This window comes from Lactuca saligna, chromosome 6 (assembly GCF_052625555.1).
Source record: "Lactuca saligna cultivar CGN05327 chromosome 6, ASM5262555v1, whole genome shotgun sequence".
Lineage (NCBI taxonomy): Eukaryota > Viridiplantae > Streptophyta > Magnoliopsida > Asterales > Asteraceae > Lactuca > Lactuca saligna.
Genome location: NC_136422.1, coordinates 177,591,206 through 177,611,895, shown reverse-complemented (window position 1 = coordinate 177,611,895; position 20,690 = coordinate 177,591,206). Strand labels below are relative to the sequence as shown.

Genomic DNA, 20,690 nt, shown 5'->3' with positions numbered 1-20,690 from the left:
TGGTTTTATTTCCTTGTCGTTTCAGTTGTATGTAAGAATTTATTGTAAACTCAGATGTAACCTATGATGTAGAATGTTTAAATTTAAATAGAGTAACACACTTGTTAGAAAACTCTGACTATTCCATAGTTATATAGATGATAGAAATTTGGTTCCCTACAATTGGTGTCAGAGCTATAGTTTAAGTGAATTAGGTTTAGTGTATCCATTCCTAGTCTTAAATCATGAAAGATAGATATGAAGCAGATGGTATGAGCTGGTTTTATGATAAACGATGCTAGAGTGTTTAATTTTAATAGAATTTCATACTTATTAGAAAACTCCGATTATTCCCTAGTTAACTAGAGTCTAGATGATAGAAATTTGGGTCGTTACCGTGTGTGTACATGAGCACACGATTACAACTACTAGTAAGTGCCAATGATAAGGAGTCAGTAACTCCTCTCTTATTTTCTTCAAGTTATATGAGTATTTATTTATAGAAAAAAAATTAAGGTTTGATTGTTAAGCCTCTTAATGGATATTCTTGTATATAACATAACACGTGATTTTGCTTTTAATTCATGATCCATCAACTTATAGTTATTCTTGTTGAACATTCCCCGGACGTATATAATTTTGAATTTGTATGAAGAATACATATAACTTGATCAAGGCAGTTTACTAACGGTTGCTATAATTTGTGTTTGCAATCAAACATGTTTTACATGTTTATTTATTTACTTTTTTAAATTTTGAATGATGAAACATGTTGTCTTTATATGTACATTCAATTTTGTTTTCATATGGAATTAGTATAAAGGTAAGGAGGCAGAGAATAAGTTTTTTTACTCTTAGTAGTTAGACCGGAGGGTGTGAGAGGGAAGTTTTCCTTATTTTTTGTGGGTCATACCCTCATTTCCTTCACTTTTCTTTCCCTCACCTAAAAACCAAGGAATGGGTGTAAAGCTCTTCCCTTATTTTTTTTTTAAATATATTTCATACATATATTATACTCATTTTGTAGTGAATTAAAAACCATAAATTTTGATATATTTTTTATATTTTTTTAGTAGGTATATAATTTTATAAATATTAAAAAGATAAAAAAAAGATTAAAAAAAAAAGACCAATAGCATGAAGGGAGAGAGTACGGCACCCCCTCCCCCCATCTCTTTCCCGCACATTTTTTCCCTCACCTTTTCCTCACCCACGAAGTGGTGTGCAAGAGTGAGGGAAGCTTCCCTCACCTCTTTCCCGCTCCCACTCCGTCAAGCCTTAGAAGCATGTAGTAGTATAAGGATATGCCTCCCTTTTATTTTATCATTGAAAAGTAAGCAATGACTTCCAATACTTTTGTCGGTGTTTGTTTGAAGCTATTGTTGAGATTATGAACATTGACTCGTAAATTTTTGCTTTGTAAATCTTGATCCGAAATATACATTGTATTTATCTATTTCCAGACAAGTAAAGGTTGTTTTGTATATGAATGATCCCATTAACAAAACATTTATTAAGCTAAAATTTTGTATATTAAATTTATTTATAAGATTTGTTCATTGTCTCTAGTCACCTCGAGACCCACTATCATTTCATGTTAAAGGTATGCATGGAGAATCGAAAGTTGAAGTGTCATTTAACGATAGATCCAGAATAAAATCTCAAAGTTGAAGTGTCATTTAACCTCTAGAGTAAACTTATGAAATTAACCTAAGAAATTATAGTAGACAAAATTGCAAAAATGGTTCTTGTGGTATGCATTTTTTTGGGGTTTTGGTCCAAACCCCGACTTTTTTGGATTGACGGTCATTTTGAGCTACTTTGTTTGTGGTTTTGGTCCCTCGTAAAATTAAAAAGACAAAAATACCCTTCTGATACATTTTCTATGTTTTTTTTTCTATTTAATATAAAGTTTTATTAATAAAAATTATGGGACACCTCTCTCTCTCTCTCTCTCTCTCCAAACAAACACACATAAACACACACTAGCCTTCATTCCTTCTGCTATGTATCTTAATCACCCATTTCACTCATCTTCATTCTTAGTCGCCCCATTTCACTATGATCTGGGTCTTCAATCTATTATTCCATGGATCCGTTAAAAGAAGGAGAGGCAAACCCAAACCCACATTGATGCAATCTGGAAGGGTTAGGACTTAGAACCCTAAATACGAACAGGGGTTTTCCCATTGTTGAATCTGGATGAAAAAATCCCCGAATAACATATATGATGAACAAGTGTCATCAAAAAAATACTAGCAGGTGCTTCTCCTTTTTGCTAAGGTAAATGGAAAAACGATGGGGTGAAACGACAGGGTGAAAAACGATGATGAACATGGGTCATCACAAAAATTACCAGCAGGTGCCGCCATTATCAACCTCCACTGCAACTTCATCTCTTCTTGAAGAACAAAGGAAACATTCCACTGCAACTTCATCCCTTTGATTCTTTCTATACCAACTCATTCATTGAAATTCCTTTCGAGGACATACACCCAAAAACTATTCTAGAAACAACTATTTGGGATTGAAACAACTATTTATGATATATAAATTCTACTCAAGAACACGATGAGCAAATCTGGAGTTTTCGGTTTTGGGTTATCTTTATTTGTAAGTGTGTATGGGGAAGACGATGAACAAAAAAACTTGAGACCCAGATGTTGTGAATTGGAGATTTCATTAAGAACCATAGATGTAAGATTTGGGTGTGAGATCTATGGAGCGATTTGGGGGATTTGAATGAGTGAGATTTGGTAATAAGGCTATTACAGCTTCCAACTTTTTTTTAGGATACCTCCATTGTAAAGTGGATTATCAAGAGAGAGAGAGAGAGATCGAGAGAGAGAGAGGTGGGGGCCCGATTTTATATTTAATAATAATAATAATTTTAAAAAATAGAAGAAAAATAAAAACTAAATTCATTAAGGGTATAATAGTCTTTTTAGTTTGAATAGAAACCAAAAAAATAGTTCAAAAAACCACCAATCCAAAAAAATTAAAGGTTTGTATTAAAACCCAAAAAAAATGATAGTGACCATTTTTGCAATTTGGTGATTATAGTAAAACTATTTTGGGCTTCTTTTCACAGGTTGAGGTAGTTGACTTCGTTTGGAGTTCCGCCTCCAAGGCGCTGTTTCTTGTTTGCTTTCCACGCATCGACACGACGGCGTTTCGTGCTTTCCATATACATCGCTTCCTCATCGATACACCTTCCAAATCGAGATTTGCAACCCAAATAGCCAAATTTATACATCGACGATTCTCACAGACTCATCACCATCACCTAAAACCCTAACAAAGCACACATTATCACACACACAAACAGATACTTTTTTCTTGTAATGTCGAACAATCAACGATTCAATAACAGGAGTTTGCCCAACAAAACCCAGCAACAGAGATTCGTACCTAAAGCGGCAGCGTCCCAAACTCACAATTCGAAGCCGACGCTCTCCGATTCTCTTCGGCAACAGCAGCAGCAATCATCTTCATCCGGTATCAGTAAAAGTTCCAGTGGGCAGCGTGGGATTCAAGCTGGCAAATTTATAAGTTACTTGCCGCAGGACGAGGCGGTTGCGGCGGGTCTAGGGGTTGCGGAAGGGGGTCTGGATCCTGTGGAATCTCAGGGAGTTGTTGATTTGTTGAATAGAGAGTGCTCTATCTTGCTCAAGTTAAACCCCAAAGATTTTTGGAGAGAAGGTTTTTCCAAAATCTTAATTTCGTTAGATTGCTTAAATCACGTCAATCGTTGATTACTCGTGCACTTCATTTCACTTCGATGTAGTGTTAAGTTGCTTGCATATTGGCGTCCGTCAATCAACAAGCAAGAAATTGCGTCAAGACGTAACTGTAAACTTTTGCAACGGAAACCAATCGCAAGTTACTTACACATGCTTTGATGCACAAAAAACTTACAAATTTTTGTGAATCAATCATTCGTTACTCGTGTACTACTTGTGTTCTTACAGATTGGCGTAGTCTATCATGTTAAATTCCTCACGTTTGTTGGTGTTTCTCTTTCCATTTGATCTCAGTGGCTAGTGATACTTCTCTTCATGCTTTTCTGGAAAGTTTCTTGAAGTACAGAAGTAGATGGTATGACTTTCCTTATCGTGGCGCCAAGGGAATAGTTGCAGGGGTGATTGTTGGCGAGCATGAGCTCAGCAGGCGTGTATTCATGATTCTCTATCGCATGTATGTTTAGACTCCTTTCTGAATTTTCACCACAATTTTGACCACATCATTTACTTCAAGATTGCATAACTTTCCTTGTGAAGATCTTCAAATCGGGACCCTGGTGCCAAGGCTTCTGATAGTCTTAGTGCAAAAGATCATGCAGGTGTGTCCCATTTTAGTATATAAGCTATAAATTTACTCTGACATTTATCATTTTATGGAATCCTTGTTTACTAGTTATACATGTAGTCATTTTGCAGGAAAAGAAGTTGCTTGACTTGCCTAAGCTGCTAGATATTTGTGCAATTTACGGTCATGAGAATGAAGAGTTGACAAAGTTAATTGTAAGTGCTTACAAAACAACGAAATAAGTAGTGAAAATACCAAAACTACCCTTCATTCAACACGATCACTATTTTTTCAGGTTACAAATGCAATAAAGGCCCAACCTTCGATCCATGATAGCTTCAATGCTGTTATTTCTCATTTTCTTAACATAGTTCATACCATGTATGAGCGATGTAGCACATCCTTAGAGGTAGTTTCCCTTAAGCTTTTTCTTATACTATTTTTTATGTTTGCATATTGAATATTTTTGTCTATTGGGTTGAAGTGTAGGTTTTATTGTCATCTCATAACGCCCAAGATGATGGTCTAACACAACTTCACTCTGACTATCTTGAGGTACTTGAAGCTTTTCTTTAATTGAAACAAGTAGTGATTGTGTGTTATTATGCTTATTTGTATACTTTCCTTTCCTTTTTAGGTAATGGATTTTATAAATGATGCTATTGTATCAATGGATGCTTTGGTTGCTGCTTACAACCATGCTGCTGTCTTTTTCTCCTGCCCTGTTGAAACAAGGTACAGTTTCACTTCCAATTTTATAACACTAAATCTTGATTGTTGACTTTTTCATGACACCAAATGTTGATTGGTTTTCTTGTTGTAGTTTCGGAAGCGATGAATTGGTTAAAATTCTTGCAAGATTGCATGATTCATTGTTGCCAAATCTGCAGCGTGGGTTTAAAATACTATTTTCATCAAAGAAAATTGGAAGTGAAAGCATCTCTTCAGAGATGTTACCGAAAGTTGTGATTAGTTTGAAGATGTTATCATCTAGAATTGTTGATTTTTGTTGGAAGTTAGTGAATTTGTGTTACTTAAATGAAGAAATGTTTGTAGAAAGTGCACGTCTTCCATTTGCCTCAAAGATTTTTCCTGCCCAAGTGGAAGATCCAGTCATCAGGGCAGATATTTTGGTTCAGACATTTCGTGAAATTAGTGAAGAATGTTCGATTGTTCAAGAAGAAAGGAGTGTAAATTCTTTGCTTCAAAGTGTTGAAAAGAAATACCAATTGATGGATAGACTTCAGCTCCTAGTGAATGATGGTATGAATCTTTTATACTTGATTCGATCAGAGGGAATGGAATGTTCCATTCCATTCCTGTGCTGATTCCATCATACCAAACAGTAACACAATTTCTTTCTTCTTTATAGGTTGGATCTCACTAGACAAGGAACAATTCCAGTTTCTTTCCGGAATCATACTGGTCCCCACAGCCATACAAATACCAAAATTACCCTCCACAACAAACACAAAGATAGAAATGGACGAAGACAACGCGATAATCGAATCCAAAATCAGTCAAATAAAAGACCTTTTTCCCGATTATAGTCAAGGCTTCATTTCAGCATGTCTCGAAGTATACAACCAAAACCCTGAAGAAGTCATTCAAAGAATTCTAGAAGGAACACTTCATAGCGACCTACTTTCACTGGACCCCACCCTACCCATACCCCCACCCCACCCCACCCCACCACCCCTCCCCCAAAACGATAAAGGAAAAGGAAAACTAATCGAAGTTACACCACCAACACCCACAAAATTAATGAGCCCGAGCCCATCTTCAACATCATCTTCTTCAATTGGGAGATTCATTAGAAAGTCAAATACAAACAAACCGGATTCTGAAATTCTTAACACAAAAGATGAAGCTTCCAAGAGTTTTGCACTTCAATCTGTTGCTGAGTATGAAGATGAGTATGATGATTCTTTTGATGATCTTGGATTGAGTGTTGTGGATTCCGGACTTGATGATTACAGTGAGAAAGTGAATTCCAATGATACTTCGGCTTCAGAAGCTTCTAGATGGGGGTCGAGACAAAAACCTCAGTTTTTTGTTAAGGATGGGAAGAATTATAGTTATAAGGTTTCGGGTTCTGTTGCAGCTGCGAATTATAACGAGGCTAATATCGTAAATCAAGCGCAGAAAGAAACGATTCATGGGCTTGGGCGGGGTGGTAATTTACCGTTGGGTGCGGTGCAAAAGGTGGTGGAAATGAATGATGTGGTAGGAGGACGGGGGAATGGGGAGTCAGTGAGGAGGGGTAGGGGAAAAGACAATAATGCCCCTGTGAGAACGAGTGATGGGGTGAATCAAGGGGGACGGGGGAGGGGTAATGTTGGAAAGGAGCAAAATGTGGTGGAAGGGAATGACGAGGAGGATGGTGGTGGTGAACGTGGAAGAGGAGGGAGGGGGAGAGGGAGGAGGGGTGGTGGAGGGGGGAGGAGTAATCATTACAGGAAAGATCAAGCTATGAAGAAACATTTTTCTGGGCTTGGTGGGTTTTGAGTTTGTTGGTTGAAAAGATGTTTTATGGATACTTGCACATGTGGTTTATTGATTAGTGGAATGGGGTTATTAATGGTTAACCCATATATTATTATAAATAGAATACGGGATTAATCCATGTTTATGTTTATGTTTTTTGATTAGAGAAATTAAAATATCCTCCTACTTTTCGTGTCTACTATTGAAGTCTCATTCCCAAATATAATATAATCTTCTACTAATGTCAATGATACACCATTAATTATCTTAGATGCACGTACAAAAAATATCATTAATCTTTTCTTTTTTTGTATATGTATTTACAAATGATCTTTTTCCAATATACAAAAGATACCATTGGTGACTGGTTACAATAGGTTTGTTGACGATTTAGCATTTTATTTTTATATTTTCTGAGATGGCAATTTTGTTGTTTGTAGGTGAAGTAGTTTTTTAATATATGGTAGCAGTTTACTGGTTTTATGATGGGATCGAGTCTAATGAAGAAATACGTTTAGTGGGCATCTTGTAACATGTTGAATGTGTTGTTTAATCAATTTCATTAAATGACAACGTTGGAGTTTAGTGAGCATCTTTGAGCAATAAAATAGTCATCTTGGGATTAGCTCACTAAAAAAGTTTTGCACAAGTACTAGTCCAATGTATATACATATAAAAGTCCACTGCAATGGGAACTTGAAAGTGTTTCATGTGCACAAGTAGCATATTCAAATGTATATACATATAAAGTTGAAGAAAAACAGATCAAGTCCTGAATTGAAGATCGTTTCGGTTTAAGTCCATAACTAAAAGGGCATAAAACTTTTTTTTTTAAAATGCGTATATTTATGTATATACATATAAAAGTAAAGAAAAGCTTATTAAGTTTTTAATTGGAAGACAATTTTTGTAGAAAATCTCTAATATGTTTTTTCTCTAAAAGTTAGTAAACTAGATATGATTGTTTTGACATTTTTCCCACTAGTTTAATCACTTTCAGATTAATGACAAAAATCATTCATATTGCATGTTGCGTTTTATGGGTATTATTCATAGGTTAAAGTCAAATTTGGGTAACTAACTATTGTTATTTAGCGATTTAGGTCACTATAAATTTACATGTCAAAATTACCCTTTTTTTACCTGATGTAGCCAATTCGTGTTGATTTGGCATTTTTCTGTCCACCTGGGTTGTATATGTGTCAATCTACCTGGCATAAGTTGGTTACCCATTGTATGTATCATATGCATATGCTAATCTTTACCCTATAAGTATTTGCTATTATCTTTCACACAAAAGAATTCAAGTATTGTATTCCAATACATTATAAACATTGGATATAGTTGAATACACATAACACAAATACAACAAATGTCAAATCCATATACATGATGTATCACCATTTGAATATTCATTACAAGAAAAGGATACAAATGAATTCAGGTATCCAGCTTATTATTAATAAATAATATGCCTTATTGGTGTCATAATCACAACTAGTTTCCCTCATCTTTTTTTAGCAAAAGTGACTCAGACATCAACTTTTTCTAAGCAATATACTAAAAAAAATAAATCTTTTTTTTTTATTTTTTTGCATAGTAAGGTTCCAGATCTGTAACAGAATGATGCTGTGGTTTTTCACTCTTCATCAAACCCCGAAGCATAATGACCCGCATTCTTATCCTGCTCAAATTATGAAAAAAAAATATTAAAAAAAACTTTATTGCATAAATAAACGTTTCACCTTTAAAAAGAAAATAAAAGCTTACCTGTGATAACATTCTTTGCTTATTGAGGTACTGTGTCCTTGCCTTGTTGAGGGCTGAATTTGGAGACTTGTACATCCTCTGTTCCAAGACCAAAATAAATAAATGAGTAAATTACACGAATAGTCCCTATGGTTTAGAGTAATTTACATGTTTGGTCCCTAACTTAATTTTTTAACTCGGAAGGTCCCTTCTGTTTGTTTTTGTTACGCACTTGGTCCCTGTCTTACCTAAAAAGACTATTTTGGCCTTTGATTCTTTAATTTATTTAAATAAACACACCCCCAAACCCCACCTCCTCACCTTACCTTACCTATCTCACCATTTTTCCATATTTAAATAATATTCTTTTTAGGTAAGATAGGGACCAAGCGTGTAACAAAAATAAACTGTAGGGGCCAAGCGTGTAACAAAAACAAACAATAGGGATCTTCCGAGTTAAAAAAATAAGTTAGGGACTAAGCGTGCAAATTACCCCAAACCATAGGGACCATTTGTGTAATTTACTCTAAATAAATAAAGCCTTTTATAACAAATTAAATAAGCAAAAACCAACTTCATTAAAAAAAAGTATATTTATAATATGAACGAACCTTTTCAGTTCCAGATACACCTGAGATAAGCTTTTTCTTCGGTGTGAAATCAAACACATCATGAAGAAATTCATTTTCCTGTTTAGGTTACAAAATAATCCTTCATTAATATCAATAACAAGATATCAAAATGAAAAAGAAAAACCCATATACATAATAATATAATATACACTTATCGGTTTTAAAGTAGGCAAATCAAACCTGCATGTGTTTGATAAATCCTCCCCGAAGAAAACGCTTTAAAAAGTTCAGCTGTCAAAAAAAAAAAAAAAAAAAACTTTTAGCGCTTAATATTGTCCGTACCAAACACAATGTGTGGAACATTGTGTTTGATAATCGTATGCATCAACCACACCGGGTGTGTGATGTGCTTGATGCATACATTGTGCGTGATATGTATCACGCACAATGTGATTAATACATACCTGTATTAATTGGCACCATGTTGTGGTGGTAAGCGAGTCTCCACCAATCTTCAAAGATGTTTCAGGACTATAACCATCCTTTTTTTTGTTTTACAAAAAAAATTGTTAATAAAATCATTTAACGCGACAAAATTCTTCTAGGACGTGGTATAGAAATAAAAATACCTCGAGGAATTCTAGAATGTCCCGGAAGGTGTTGCGTTGGTTGTTAAGATCTTTCTTAGTCAAACCCTTTCCACCTGCTTCAACCGAAAGATTCTTAACTTGATTCAAGACTTTTGCTCTTAAACCTTGAATATACGTAACATCTTTATTATTCCCCTCTTGAATTGAAAACTTCTCCAAATTTCCAATTTCAAAAATCAACGCAAGTGCTTCACCAGCAGCTATTCGTATAGATCTGTCCTCCTTTTCTAGAAGTGTAGAAAAATAAGAAATTGACCTGCATAACTTTTATAAAAAGTTAGTTCACAGTTCTAGTTCTCTATTGACATGACATAACAAAGCAGGTTGTACTGTGTTTGACATGACATAACAGGTTGTACTATGTTTGACAAGACAGATGAGATGAGGTTTTACCCTTGCCAGGTTTTGGGATCGAGTGTCCAACCATCCATTGTTGTAAGAAGAAATGACCAGGCGGATACCATAGCTGTAATCACTGGTGGTGATGGTTTAGTGGCGACAACCTTATAGAATAATTTATATCAGCATAAAATAATTTATAAATATAAAACAGATTTTTTTTTAAAAGAAAAAGAGATGCATACATTGGGACCAAGTTTGGGATGAACGACTTGCCACATTATTTGCATGCATTTATCGGTTTCTTCCGGTTCATTTCCTCCAACAAAAGTTATCACAGCCAAGCAATCTAGCAACTAGAATTGTTTTTGAAGAAAAAAAAAACAATAAATAAAGAATCAAATTTATATATATATATATATATATATATATATATATATATATATATATATATATATATTTAAAAACGGTAGAAGGTTATATGAAAGTTAACCGATGCTATTTTTGATGATTCTGAACGGGATTTAAGAGCCTCTGAAATTGGAGAAACTGCTTCTTCTAATATTTCTTGTGCTTTTTTACCAGAGCCAACAGTTAGAGCTAGTAATCCTGTTATTAAAAAAAAAGTATAAATATTTATCGCACTCTACATAACTGGTTAAATCAATATGTGAATAAAGAAAGTAGAAATGTGTATGGTATACCTATGGCATGAGATGCTAAAGCTACCTCTTTTGCTGAACCCTTTTTAACAGAATTCAGACATTGATGAAGCATTGTTGCAAATCTAAAAGAAAGGCAAAAATAAATATGTTGATGATGTCATAAATAACCATGAAGAGAAACCATAAATGTAAAAAAAAAAATGTTCTTTACTTCTTTTCAACAAATTCATGAGGCAAGCTGCTGTTGAAAGCCTCTATGATTGTCACCAAAGCATTCTCCCTTGTTGATCCCCTGTAAATCAATGACTTAATCTGGTAAGCTATATATATGGGTGTTTCTTACTTGATAAAAAATAAAATGACTTAATAGATAAAGTCATGAGATTTTGGGGAAAAAAAATACTACCTTTTTTCGTATAAAGCATCCAAACTTTGATCTAACACACTTTCTTTATCAATTTGCACTTCCTCCCCACCATTTCCCAGCATTTGATCCGAACGGATAGTTGATGAAGAACTTACGCTATCCGTATCATCACTATCAAGCATTGCAGCATTCTTACGCTGATTACGACCTGTAAAAATCGATTGAATTTTGATCAATTTTAAAGTCCGATGAATAAAATAAAGTATGTTGTAGTTTATTTCAAGCCGATAAGGGCAAATAGAAGTTTGTATGATCGAAAACGATGACAAATTACAAATTCGTAACTGGGTTTATACCCTATTTATTTGGAAACCGATTATCCAAACAAAGGAACCAAGATTATGATGAACAACATCAGAAAAGATATAGTATTGAACAGAACCCTAATTCAATTGAGCCTGGTAAATCACGTAAACAGACAGATTTATATCAAAATGTTATAAAATGAATGAGTAATGATTAAAGATTGTTACTTACGTTGTTTACCCATTGGAAACAGCTAATTTAAGTCGTCAGAAGGACGTACAAGGTCGACGATGAATAAGAAAGCGTACAAAAAAAGGCAACTGAGAATCAAGAATAAACCGAATTGTTGATGATAAAGCGAAAGACGATGGATCCATGAAAGGATTTGATGCTAGAAAGAGACGATGATGAATTTTTTTGGATGAATTTGTTGTTTCCCGGTGGGAGGAGAAAGAGGAGCAAGGCTGCGTATTTGTATGGATGATGTGGACAGATGTTGGCCTTTGGTTTCCGGGAACAGTTGAAAGGCGTATGCACCAAACCCAATTTACCGGCTGCGGATTTGGGGGTGATACCGCCGTGAAATTGGACTGCAAACTTCAATTCTCTCTAGAATCCCATTAACGCAAAAGGCAGAAGGGTCAAATATTCTTGCGTTCTTCGACAACCAATCAAACTTTCTTTAAATACCTTTAAATCATTGGTCAATGTAATGTAAATAATAAAGAATCATGGATCTTGTGTTTTTCAACTTAATTAATTATCATCACGTTTTATTACAATCAAGTTTTTTTTAATCACTTTTTATTTTTACAATTTAAACGTGACTTTTATTTTTATTTATTTTTTATTTTTTATTACCAAAGAGATGTGTTTGAAAAAAAATATTTATCAAAGATTTCAAATATATTTATCAAAAGAGTATAATAGTTAAAATATTTATCAAAATTTTTAATTTTTTTTGAAAAAAATTCAACTATTGTTTTAATACTTATGTGATCCATACCTGACTCTTTTAATAAAAATGTTAACGGGTATGGGTCTTTAACAAGTAAACGAATCATAAAATATGATCCAAACCCATTAAATTTACATGGGTTTGGAGCAGATCAAGGTCAAAACTCATTCCATTGTCAGGTTTAATCGGGAACAATCTAGCTACTAGATGCATACGTGCTTAATAGTTAAAGACCCTTAAATATTGTTTTTGCTTTATAGGATGAGAGAAAGGCTTTCATTCTTGTTACTTCTTGCATGCAAAAAACGTAACATAGAGAGGAGTTGGAGACTCTTATTTTGGTTTATGTTTTGAAGATTACTTGTATTTCTTTTGCTTTTTTTGGTTCATATTTTGATATGAACTAAATATTATGAGTTGTTTTTAAGAGTTTTACAAGACTAGCATCTTACATCAAGTTGGTTTTATGTAGGTGTCTTAAATGTTTTATATTCTTCATCAACTTCTCAGCCTCCTTTAGAGGATTCAAAGTCTACAAAGATTGTTGAATTCTTCTTCTTCTTTTGTGTTTTGTTTTCTTTCCAATCTTTACAAGAAGATTCATGGTTAGTTATAACTAGTTTATAATTGTTCAAAAAATATACCCAAGTCTTCCGTTGCTAAAATCTTATTTTTGAAACTAATTTTTGAATAAAAACCCAACAAATTGTCCCATCCCAGTAACAAAGCATTGTAATAACATCCATTTAGAAAAATGAACAAAACATAAATCCAATAATATTGAATCAAATACATGTTGAAGCAAATAATTTTGAAATTCAATCACACAGTAAGAATAATAATATACCAAACCTACAAGAATTCCAAGTGTGTGTTCATGAGGAACTCCGCGTAATTGGAAAGAGTGTATTCATGTTTTCTAATCGAAAGTGTGAAATAATTCACAACAAAATCATTTGTACACATGCTTACAGTAGGAATCAATAGGAATCACGGTAAAAACCATTCAATCATAGTAGAATCAAAGCAACAAAAATCAACTTTTTGAAGTAAAAAACCTAGGACTTACCGGCGATGGATGTAGCCGGAATCGAAGTAGGACTCGATGGTTGTGGATATTGTCGGAATCGAAGTAGAGTTGCATAAAATTAGGACACCGTACGAGAGAGATATAATTTTCGCAAAATCATTTAAACGTATAAAAATAAGGGATAGCTACACATGGATATAAGGAATGTCGAAAACGGAGCTCGTATGAAGAAGTTACACAATTTACAAAAATCAACATTACACAAACTTATAGAATGGGCATTATAGACCACGGAGAACAGACATGTGTCAGCATGAGAATGGGCCACGACGACAGAGCACGACACGCTCCATAAAAGCACAGTGTACCCCTTATAAATTTCGACTATAAATGCCACATCATGTCTCATTTGATTTCCACAACAAGACAAACACTTTCGCTGATCCTTCTTTCCTTCCTTCTTACTTCTTAAGAAAAAAATTATCTTCTTTAAAATTATTATTTAGCTGAATATTCTCCCTCGAATCCGAGCCCCTGACTACTTTCGACAAGAAGAAAATATCAATTAAAGCACGCTACGAGAGTGAGTTTGTGGCCCACTCTTACGTTTTTCAAATGTTTTACGTGCAGGGGGGATGGGGAGATGGGGACATTATCATTATCATAATTATTGCTATATATATATATATATATATATATATATATATATATATATATATATATATATTAGTGATTTAATTATACCTAGAACCATTAGGATGATGTTATGCTTGGTAGTACCTTGCCAAACTTTTAACGATAATATTATGCCTAGTTGTTACCCTGACCAACTTTTAAGGATTATATTATACTTAGTCGTTATGTTGGCCATTTTACTTGGAAAACATTTTACATAGCTATTACTTTGGCTAACTTTCAAGCACAACATCGTACCTCGTCGTTATGCTGGCCAATTTTATGTTGGCAAACATTATTCTTAGTTATTACCCTGGCCAACTTTCAAACAAAACATCGTACCTAGTCGTTATGCTGGCCAATTTAATAGCAAAAACATTATACCTAGTTATTATCCTAGCCAACTTTTAAATACAAGATTGTACTTGGTCGTTACATTGGTGAACTCACTAGGAAAGTAGTATACCTAGTTGACACCCTGGCCAACATTTGGGATAACATTGTACTGGTAATTAGAATGCTCGGATATCATACAGAATAAACTATAATTATATATAAGTACGTAATAAATATAACTAACGAAAACCAAAGCCACGATACAACTACACAAAAACAACTATGATACAGCTATAAAAAAATAGAATAACCTAAGCTTACTCAAATATATGTATATTATAATATATATATTAAATACAAGTAAAGATAACAACGGAAAGTAAGATACACGATATGACAACAACAATTAAGGCTAAACTAAGTAGTTGTTAAATGAGACACTTCACTCTTTTTAAACCTAATTAGTTTTTAGCCATACCCCAGCCTATAATCATGGTTCTTCACAACAAAGTATCGTGCATAGCATTAGTTAATCCAAGAATCGATTATAAGGAACTCATTGTAACATTGTCCATCACCCTTAAATTGATAAGTAGTACATACTACATGTAATAATACTACGGACGTTCGAAAAAAGGAACATCTTAAGCATACAGTTCTAGGACAGGACAGTATCCTATTAACCCACCTCCCTATGTTAACCTACCTCAATATGATAGTTACTTGTTAACCTACCTTTTGAGATACAATAAGCAAGATAGAAACATACGATAAGAAATGCCTAATGTAGTACATTTGATAGGGAGACACCTAAAAAGAATGATAGTAAACAATAACCATAAGAAAGAGTAAGAAAGAAATAGTACCTACAAACAGTCGAATCTTACTCTAAAAACCGTAAAGGCCAAAATACTTTTATAACTAAATATAGTTACGTATAGAAATTATTTTCAAACTATAAAACATATGAACTCACCAACATTATGTTGATCTTTCAAAACCCACATGTATTCCTAGAATACTGTGAGATAAAAGATTGCACTCCCTGAAGAAGCAGTTTATTGATGGAGCTACTAGAAGCTTAGTATTGTTTATTATCATGGCTAACTGTAGAGGCGCCTTTTTATTAGAGATTCTAATAAAACATATTATGATGTACTATTTTTTACATAATGGAGGTAATATTTATGTTAAATCTTGTTTTGTACTGTTCAATATGTGTTCAATATTTGTGATCCAACATCCTAATGTCGCACGACTCGACGATCCACCACCAGCCGAGGGTGTGACATGTCACTATATGATTCATTTATCTGTTACAAGTATTTATGTTACATTTCTTTGGCAATCTTTAGTTGGCATATGTTTATAAATACATTTCAGGTAGTCGAACAAAATGGTACAAGTGTTGAGAACTTCTCCACTAGCGTACCTTGATCTTTGTGTCGTGTTGTTCGATGGAGACTTCGACCAACGTTGGCTGTTGGGGTCATCTTCTACACTTTCTCACCCTTCTTTTGACTCGCCCAACGTTAATTTAAGTGAATTTTATGATATTAATTTAGAGAAATTAAATATCATCGTACTTTTCTTCCTAATTATCTTCCTACCTATTTAAAAATATGACAAGTGTCATAAAATATCATTAATTTTATCTAAACATGACACTTGTCACAATTTCATGTGGGTAAGAAGATAAGTAGGAAGAAAAGGTAGGAGGATATTTAATTTCTCATTAATTTAACTAAGATGGAAAGTATGACTTCTCCCGAAATTCAAATGAAGGAACCTCTAGTTGTTCCAAAAACAGAGGATCAAATCGAAAAGAAAAAGCAACAATCAATGTAAAGATCATCGAAGTCGGTGAGGAAATTGACAAAGTTGCAAGGATATTAGTGAAGAAACATAAAGAGTGTGATATGGAACTGGGTATAGAAAAGTTGGTTAAAATTGAGTGGAGAATATTTGACCCAAGATACCAAATGTCTATTTTGCTTTTTAGTGAAAGCTTCGATATTACAAAATTTTGTTTGTCTTTCGAATTCTGGTTTTCCATTCCCTCCACTAGGTTTGTATTTTTTTTAATTTGATTATTAAATACATTATATATTTTTCATATAGCAATTGCATCACTTACATTTACAGATAAATGTTACCTTTGAGATGCCGTATACACCACACTCATGTGTTAACTAAGAAAGAAAGATTCAACCATGCTCATGCACATACCTTATTCACTAGTCCACGAGTGTTGGTGTATGTGGTGCCACATACACGAACACTAGTGCATTAACCAAAACATCATAACCCCTACCACAATATAAGATATTGTTTAGCTGATTTTCGATACCACCGTACATTAATTAAGGAGGAAAGGTTCAACCATGCTAGCGCACAACTCAAAAGTGTTATTGCGCGCACTTATAGTGTTTTGAAGACGAGATTCTCAATCCTAAAGCAAATAGCTCCTCATCCTCTTCCAGTACAAAAAGACATAGTGATTGTTTTGTAACACATAATTTTATAACAATATATAGTATTCATGATCAGTTATTTATAGACTTTAAATAAGACACTATGTTTACTAGTGAAGTACAATATGGAGAAAGTGATGACTAAAATGCACTCGGCGTTCAATAGGGTAACCAAGACAATGAAATATATTGCTACTTTACGTGACAAAACCGTTAATCAATTATATTAAGTTTATATGCAAAATATTATTTTTAAGTTGGATGTTGTATGATGTTTAATTTTGGATATTATATGATGTTTAATTTGGATATGTATTACATATAATTTTAATTTGTGTTTAATTTGGATTTTATGATTTTTTTTATTTATAATTATACAAGTTCAATCATCATTCATTAATTACTAAAATCATTTTCATCATTAAGACATAGACATTCATATACCTAACCAAACATCAATTTATAATCTAGATATAGATTCGTACATAAGGTATGCATCATTCAAATATGAATTTTCCAGATGCTACCAAAGTTCCCCTTACCCTTCAATTGATCAATTGTGAGAAGGCAAAGTAGTAAAATAAATACCCATCAAAACCAAAGGAAAAATCAAATAGAGCTTCAAAAGAAAATTTCGACAAAAAGATAATATATTTGCATTAAAAATAAAAGTTTACATGTATTTTCTAACCTATACGCAAATTGTTCCCATCTAATCCTAAAGATAAAAAAAAGGAACACTACACAAATGAAAGAACAAACATATGCATATATGACACTCACCTACTCTTTGGTTTATTGAATTAGCTCCATGATAAAGGGCAAAGTTGGAATTTCCAGTATTGTGTTAGTAATTTGTTTTTTGGTAAGTGGTCAAAGCGACATCACCTTCACAGTCTTGTCATTGTACCCGGACGTACAAGTTGTAATGCATGTGCTCTCAGACTACATTCTTGCACCTGTGCACAAAGAAAGATCGAGAAAGTCTCAGTCATTTTACAAATCTGTCCTCATTTACTTTTTTTTCTTTCCATTTTCATATGAGTTCCTTTATTTTCTCAAATATTTTTTCAACCCTTCAAAGGAAAAAAGAAAACCACTAACAAGACTTGCCTCAAAGAGTGTTGATGTTGAAAATAGATCCTTGCATCGATCAAGCAAAAAGCATTCGCTTTTTGTTGTTTGTTGAAGTTCAAATGCCAAAAAATTCACATTCTCCACCTGTTTTAATAAAATGTTTCATGTAGAAGAAAAAAAAGTTGAAAAAAGAAAGATTCATAGAGTTAGTTGTTCCGCTTCACCTTAGTTACTAAAGAGCATATGGAGACTGATATTGTCTGCATCACATCAACAGCTGAGAAAATGGCGTCTTTCAAATTTTCAACATCAGCCTGTAAAATCAATGAATGTAAAAAATATTTTTTACAGTTTTACTTTTGAAGATCATTAAGATTTGAAGATCATACCTTTGCACCACATAAAACTGGAAGACAAAGAGAGCTAGACTCCAGAACCTTAATAGCCCCACCTAAGGAGATGGAGTGATCCTTTTCATTTTGATCCCATTCATCCAAATATGGCATCTCCATTTGTCAAAAACATACAATCAGAATTAAGAACACTATTTTATATTAAAAATAGGGGAAAATCAATAACAAAATGAAAGTGACAATGAAGTGAATTGTCATTTTTACTTGTTTCTTCAGGATAGAGTGCAACTTCAAGTCCTGATTCAGTTGTTGTATCTGTAATCTTTTGGATATGACAGAATGCCACATCTTTGAGATAGTCACCCATGCGTTATACAGACTTTTCTGAAATAAATAGTAATTGTTTCAGATAAAATGTACAGAAAGGATAGACTGTATGATATCTTTATGGTGGCGAAGATCAATTGAAAACTCCAATTTGGTGGCTGTTAAGTTACCTGAGCAGTTGCTTGCTGGACAACCATGGCAGCATCTACTTTAGCATTTGCAAACCGCCATTGCAGATGTTTGTTATGAAACAGTCTTAACGCATGTGCATCAACAAGCTTGTTCTCTCCCACCTTCCCTCTCCTTCTGTCAGCAGAAAAGTTGAGAATTGAAGGTGTGTTTAGCAAATTACTTTTAGATCGTACTCCATTGCGTATTGAAAATGGATTGGGATTCGGCTTGTGCTTCGATGCAGGGAGTGGAATAGCTCCGCCGACTGGAAAAGATGGTGATCCGCGTCGGGAGAGTTTGGGACCATCATCTAAAATCTTATATCCGGAGATCAGGTTATTGCTATTGGACAACGGTGGTGAAACAGACTCTGGTTGCACTCGTCTAAGCAGATTAATCGTTTCTTGCCAAAACCTAGCCGGAACCACCACAGCACGACGCCCTCCACCTCGAACATTACACAGGGTGCTCCCGGAGGAAATACTCTCTGTATCGGAAAAGGCATGATCGGAATTATCAGAATCATATACAAGCTTATTAACAGTTTCGTCGATCCCTGGAATCTCTGTATTACGTTTCAGTTTCGTCTCGATGAACTTTTGTAAAGCCCTATCAGCACCGGCTGTTCCAGTTCCAGTTCCAGATCCACTTAATTTCGATTCAATGAGCTGCGAAACATCGGAAGTCTTAGCCGGCGTCGCTACAGCCTTCCTCCTTTCCGGTGTACGATATCTCAATCCATTGTGCACCGGCTTCGCCGCCTTGCTAACCGGAAGCGCAAACGATTCACCTTGAAACGAAACCAACAAACTCCTTGCAGACGTTTTCGTCACCATCTTCGCGCTCGCTGACGTCACACCTGTACGTAAATTTCCAGTATGACGCCGTTCCGCTGATTGATCTCGCTTATTAGTCACCGTAGACACTGTCGTTACGGAATTAGTTCGAGAAACAATTGGCGACGGAATCCGCCTCCTAGGAGTACACACAGAATTTGGAGACGACGTCGTTGTTGTAGAAGAGGAACACGACGACGATGGAGATGACATCGTTGTAACTGTATCAGGAGGTGAAGAAGAACCAGAAGACGAGTACCGTGACAGAGGAGGACCATTGTTGTCACTCTTTGAAGGCAATAGCGGTGCACGCTTCGACCTTGCCGGTGCCGGAGCCCGTGACGAGACCTTAGGATTAGGTGTTGTATCGGTAGAAGACACAGCAGCAGCAACCATTATCTCGCATTTCTCTAACCAAAATGTGCAAAATAAATCTCTAATTCCAAGCCAATAGCAAATCTGGTAACTCAAATGAAATATGGTAATGAATGAAATCGAAACAGATAGTTATTTAGAATGCATAATGCATTGGTGGTGACAATGGGAATATGGCTGTTTTCCGGCGAGAAGACGAGAGAGAAGATTTTATTGAAGGAATGTGTGTGTACGTGTGTGTGTGTGATCAAGATTTATATATAGTTGTATAATTATAATCAAGAGTGTTGGAATCTTCTGTTAGAGTCACCATAACATCAATGAAAATGTGTTTTAATTGCATTAATTATTATATGGTACATCGACACCATTTAACCTAGATGATAATATTTTTTTTGATTAAATGGAATTTTGTCATTGTACCAGTTGGTTGTGTGTTTGTTGTTGCATCACTCAATTTGTGGGTGGTTTAGTTAATAAATACAAATTAGTCAAATCAAATTATCTAAAGATAATTTACTTTAGTTTAATTAAATTTGAATTATTTCTGTAACAATTCTAAGGTTTTCAACTTTTCATGTAGTAATATCAGTGGAAATAATTATAGAAAAAAAATGTTTGAAGGAAGATGTGACATAAAAATGGTGGTTAAGAAG

At 34.3% G+C, this 20,690-nt stretch overlaps 3 protein-coding genes across 4 annotated transcripts; 1 reads left to right on the top strand and 2 right to left on the bottom strand.

The window, feature by feature from the left end:
• The first annotated feature begins 3,076 nt into the window (after positions 1-3,076).
• Positions 3,077-6,973, top strand: LOC145001083 (Ubiquitin system component Cue protein). Of its 2 annotated transcripts, XM_078960412.1 has the most exons (9): positions 3,077-3,681; positions 4,017-4,176; positions 4,260-4,321; positions 4,408-4,502; positions 4,583-4,696; positions 4,777-4,842; positions 4,925-5,022; positions 5,111-5,550; positions 5,660-6,973. In XM_078960412.1, exons 1-9 carry the CDS (start codon positions 3,324-3,326, stop codon positions 6,793-6,795), a joined length of 2,529 nt encoding a protein of 842 aa, XP_078816538.1. In that variant the 5' UTR covers positions 3,077-3,323; the 3' UTR covers positions 6,796-6,973. The 2 variants fall into 2 exon arrangements, with proteins under 2 accessions (XP_078816538.1, XP_078816539.1); XM_078960413.1 differs by lacking the exon at positions 3,077-3,681 and having other exon boundaries at positions 4,125-4,176; positions 4,419-4,502.
• Positions 6,974-8,203: 1,230 nt separating this feature from the next.
• On the bottom strand, positions 8,204-12,075 carry LOC145000870 (uncharacterized). Its single transcript, XM_078960169.1, has 13 exons — positions 11,654-12,075; positions 11,156-11,324; positions 10,961-11,041; positions 10,789-10,871; positions 10,578-10,693; positions 10,330-10,440; positions 10,139-10,248; positions 9,725-10,001; positions 9,560-9,637; positions 9,336-9,386; positions 9,135-9,212; positions 8,545-8,622; positions 8,204-8,458 (listed from the first exon to the last, which is right to left on the bottom strand). The coding sequence occupies exons 1-13, from the start codon at positions 11,664-11,666 to the stop codon at positions 8,414-8,416; spliced, it is 1,290 nt and encodes a 429-aa protein (XP_078816295.1). The 5' UTR covers positions 11,667-12,075; the 3' UTR covers positions 8,204-8,413.
• Positions 12,076-17,527: 5,452 nt separating this feature from the next.
• Positions 17,528-20,357, bottom strand: LOC145002710 (QWRF motif-containing protein 2-like). Its single transcript, XM_078961925.1, has 6 exons — positions 18,823-20,357; positions 18,590-18,709; positions 18,362-18,478; positions 18,197-18,286; positions 18,009-18,116; positions 17,528-17,854 (listed from the first exon to the last, which is right to left on the bottom strand). The coding sequence occupies exons 1-6, from the start codon at positions 20,053-20,055 to the stop codon at positions 17,786-17,788; spliced, it is 1,737 nt and encodes a 578-aa protein (XP_078818051.1). The 5' UTR covers positions 20,056-20,357; the 3' UTR covers positions 17,528-17,785.
• Between the last annotated feature and the right edge of the window lie 333 nt (positions 20,358-20,690).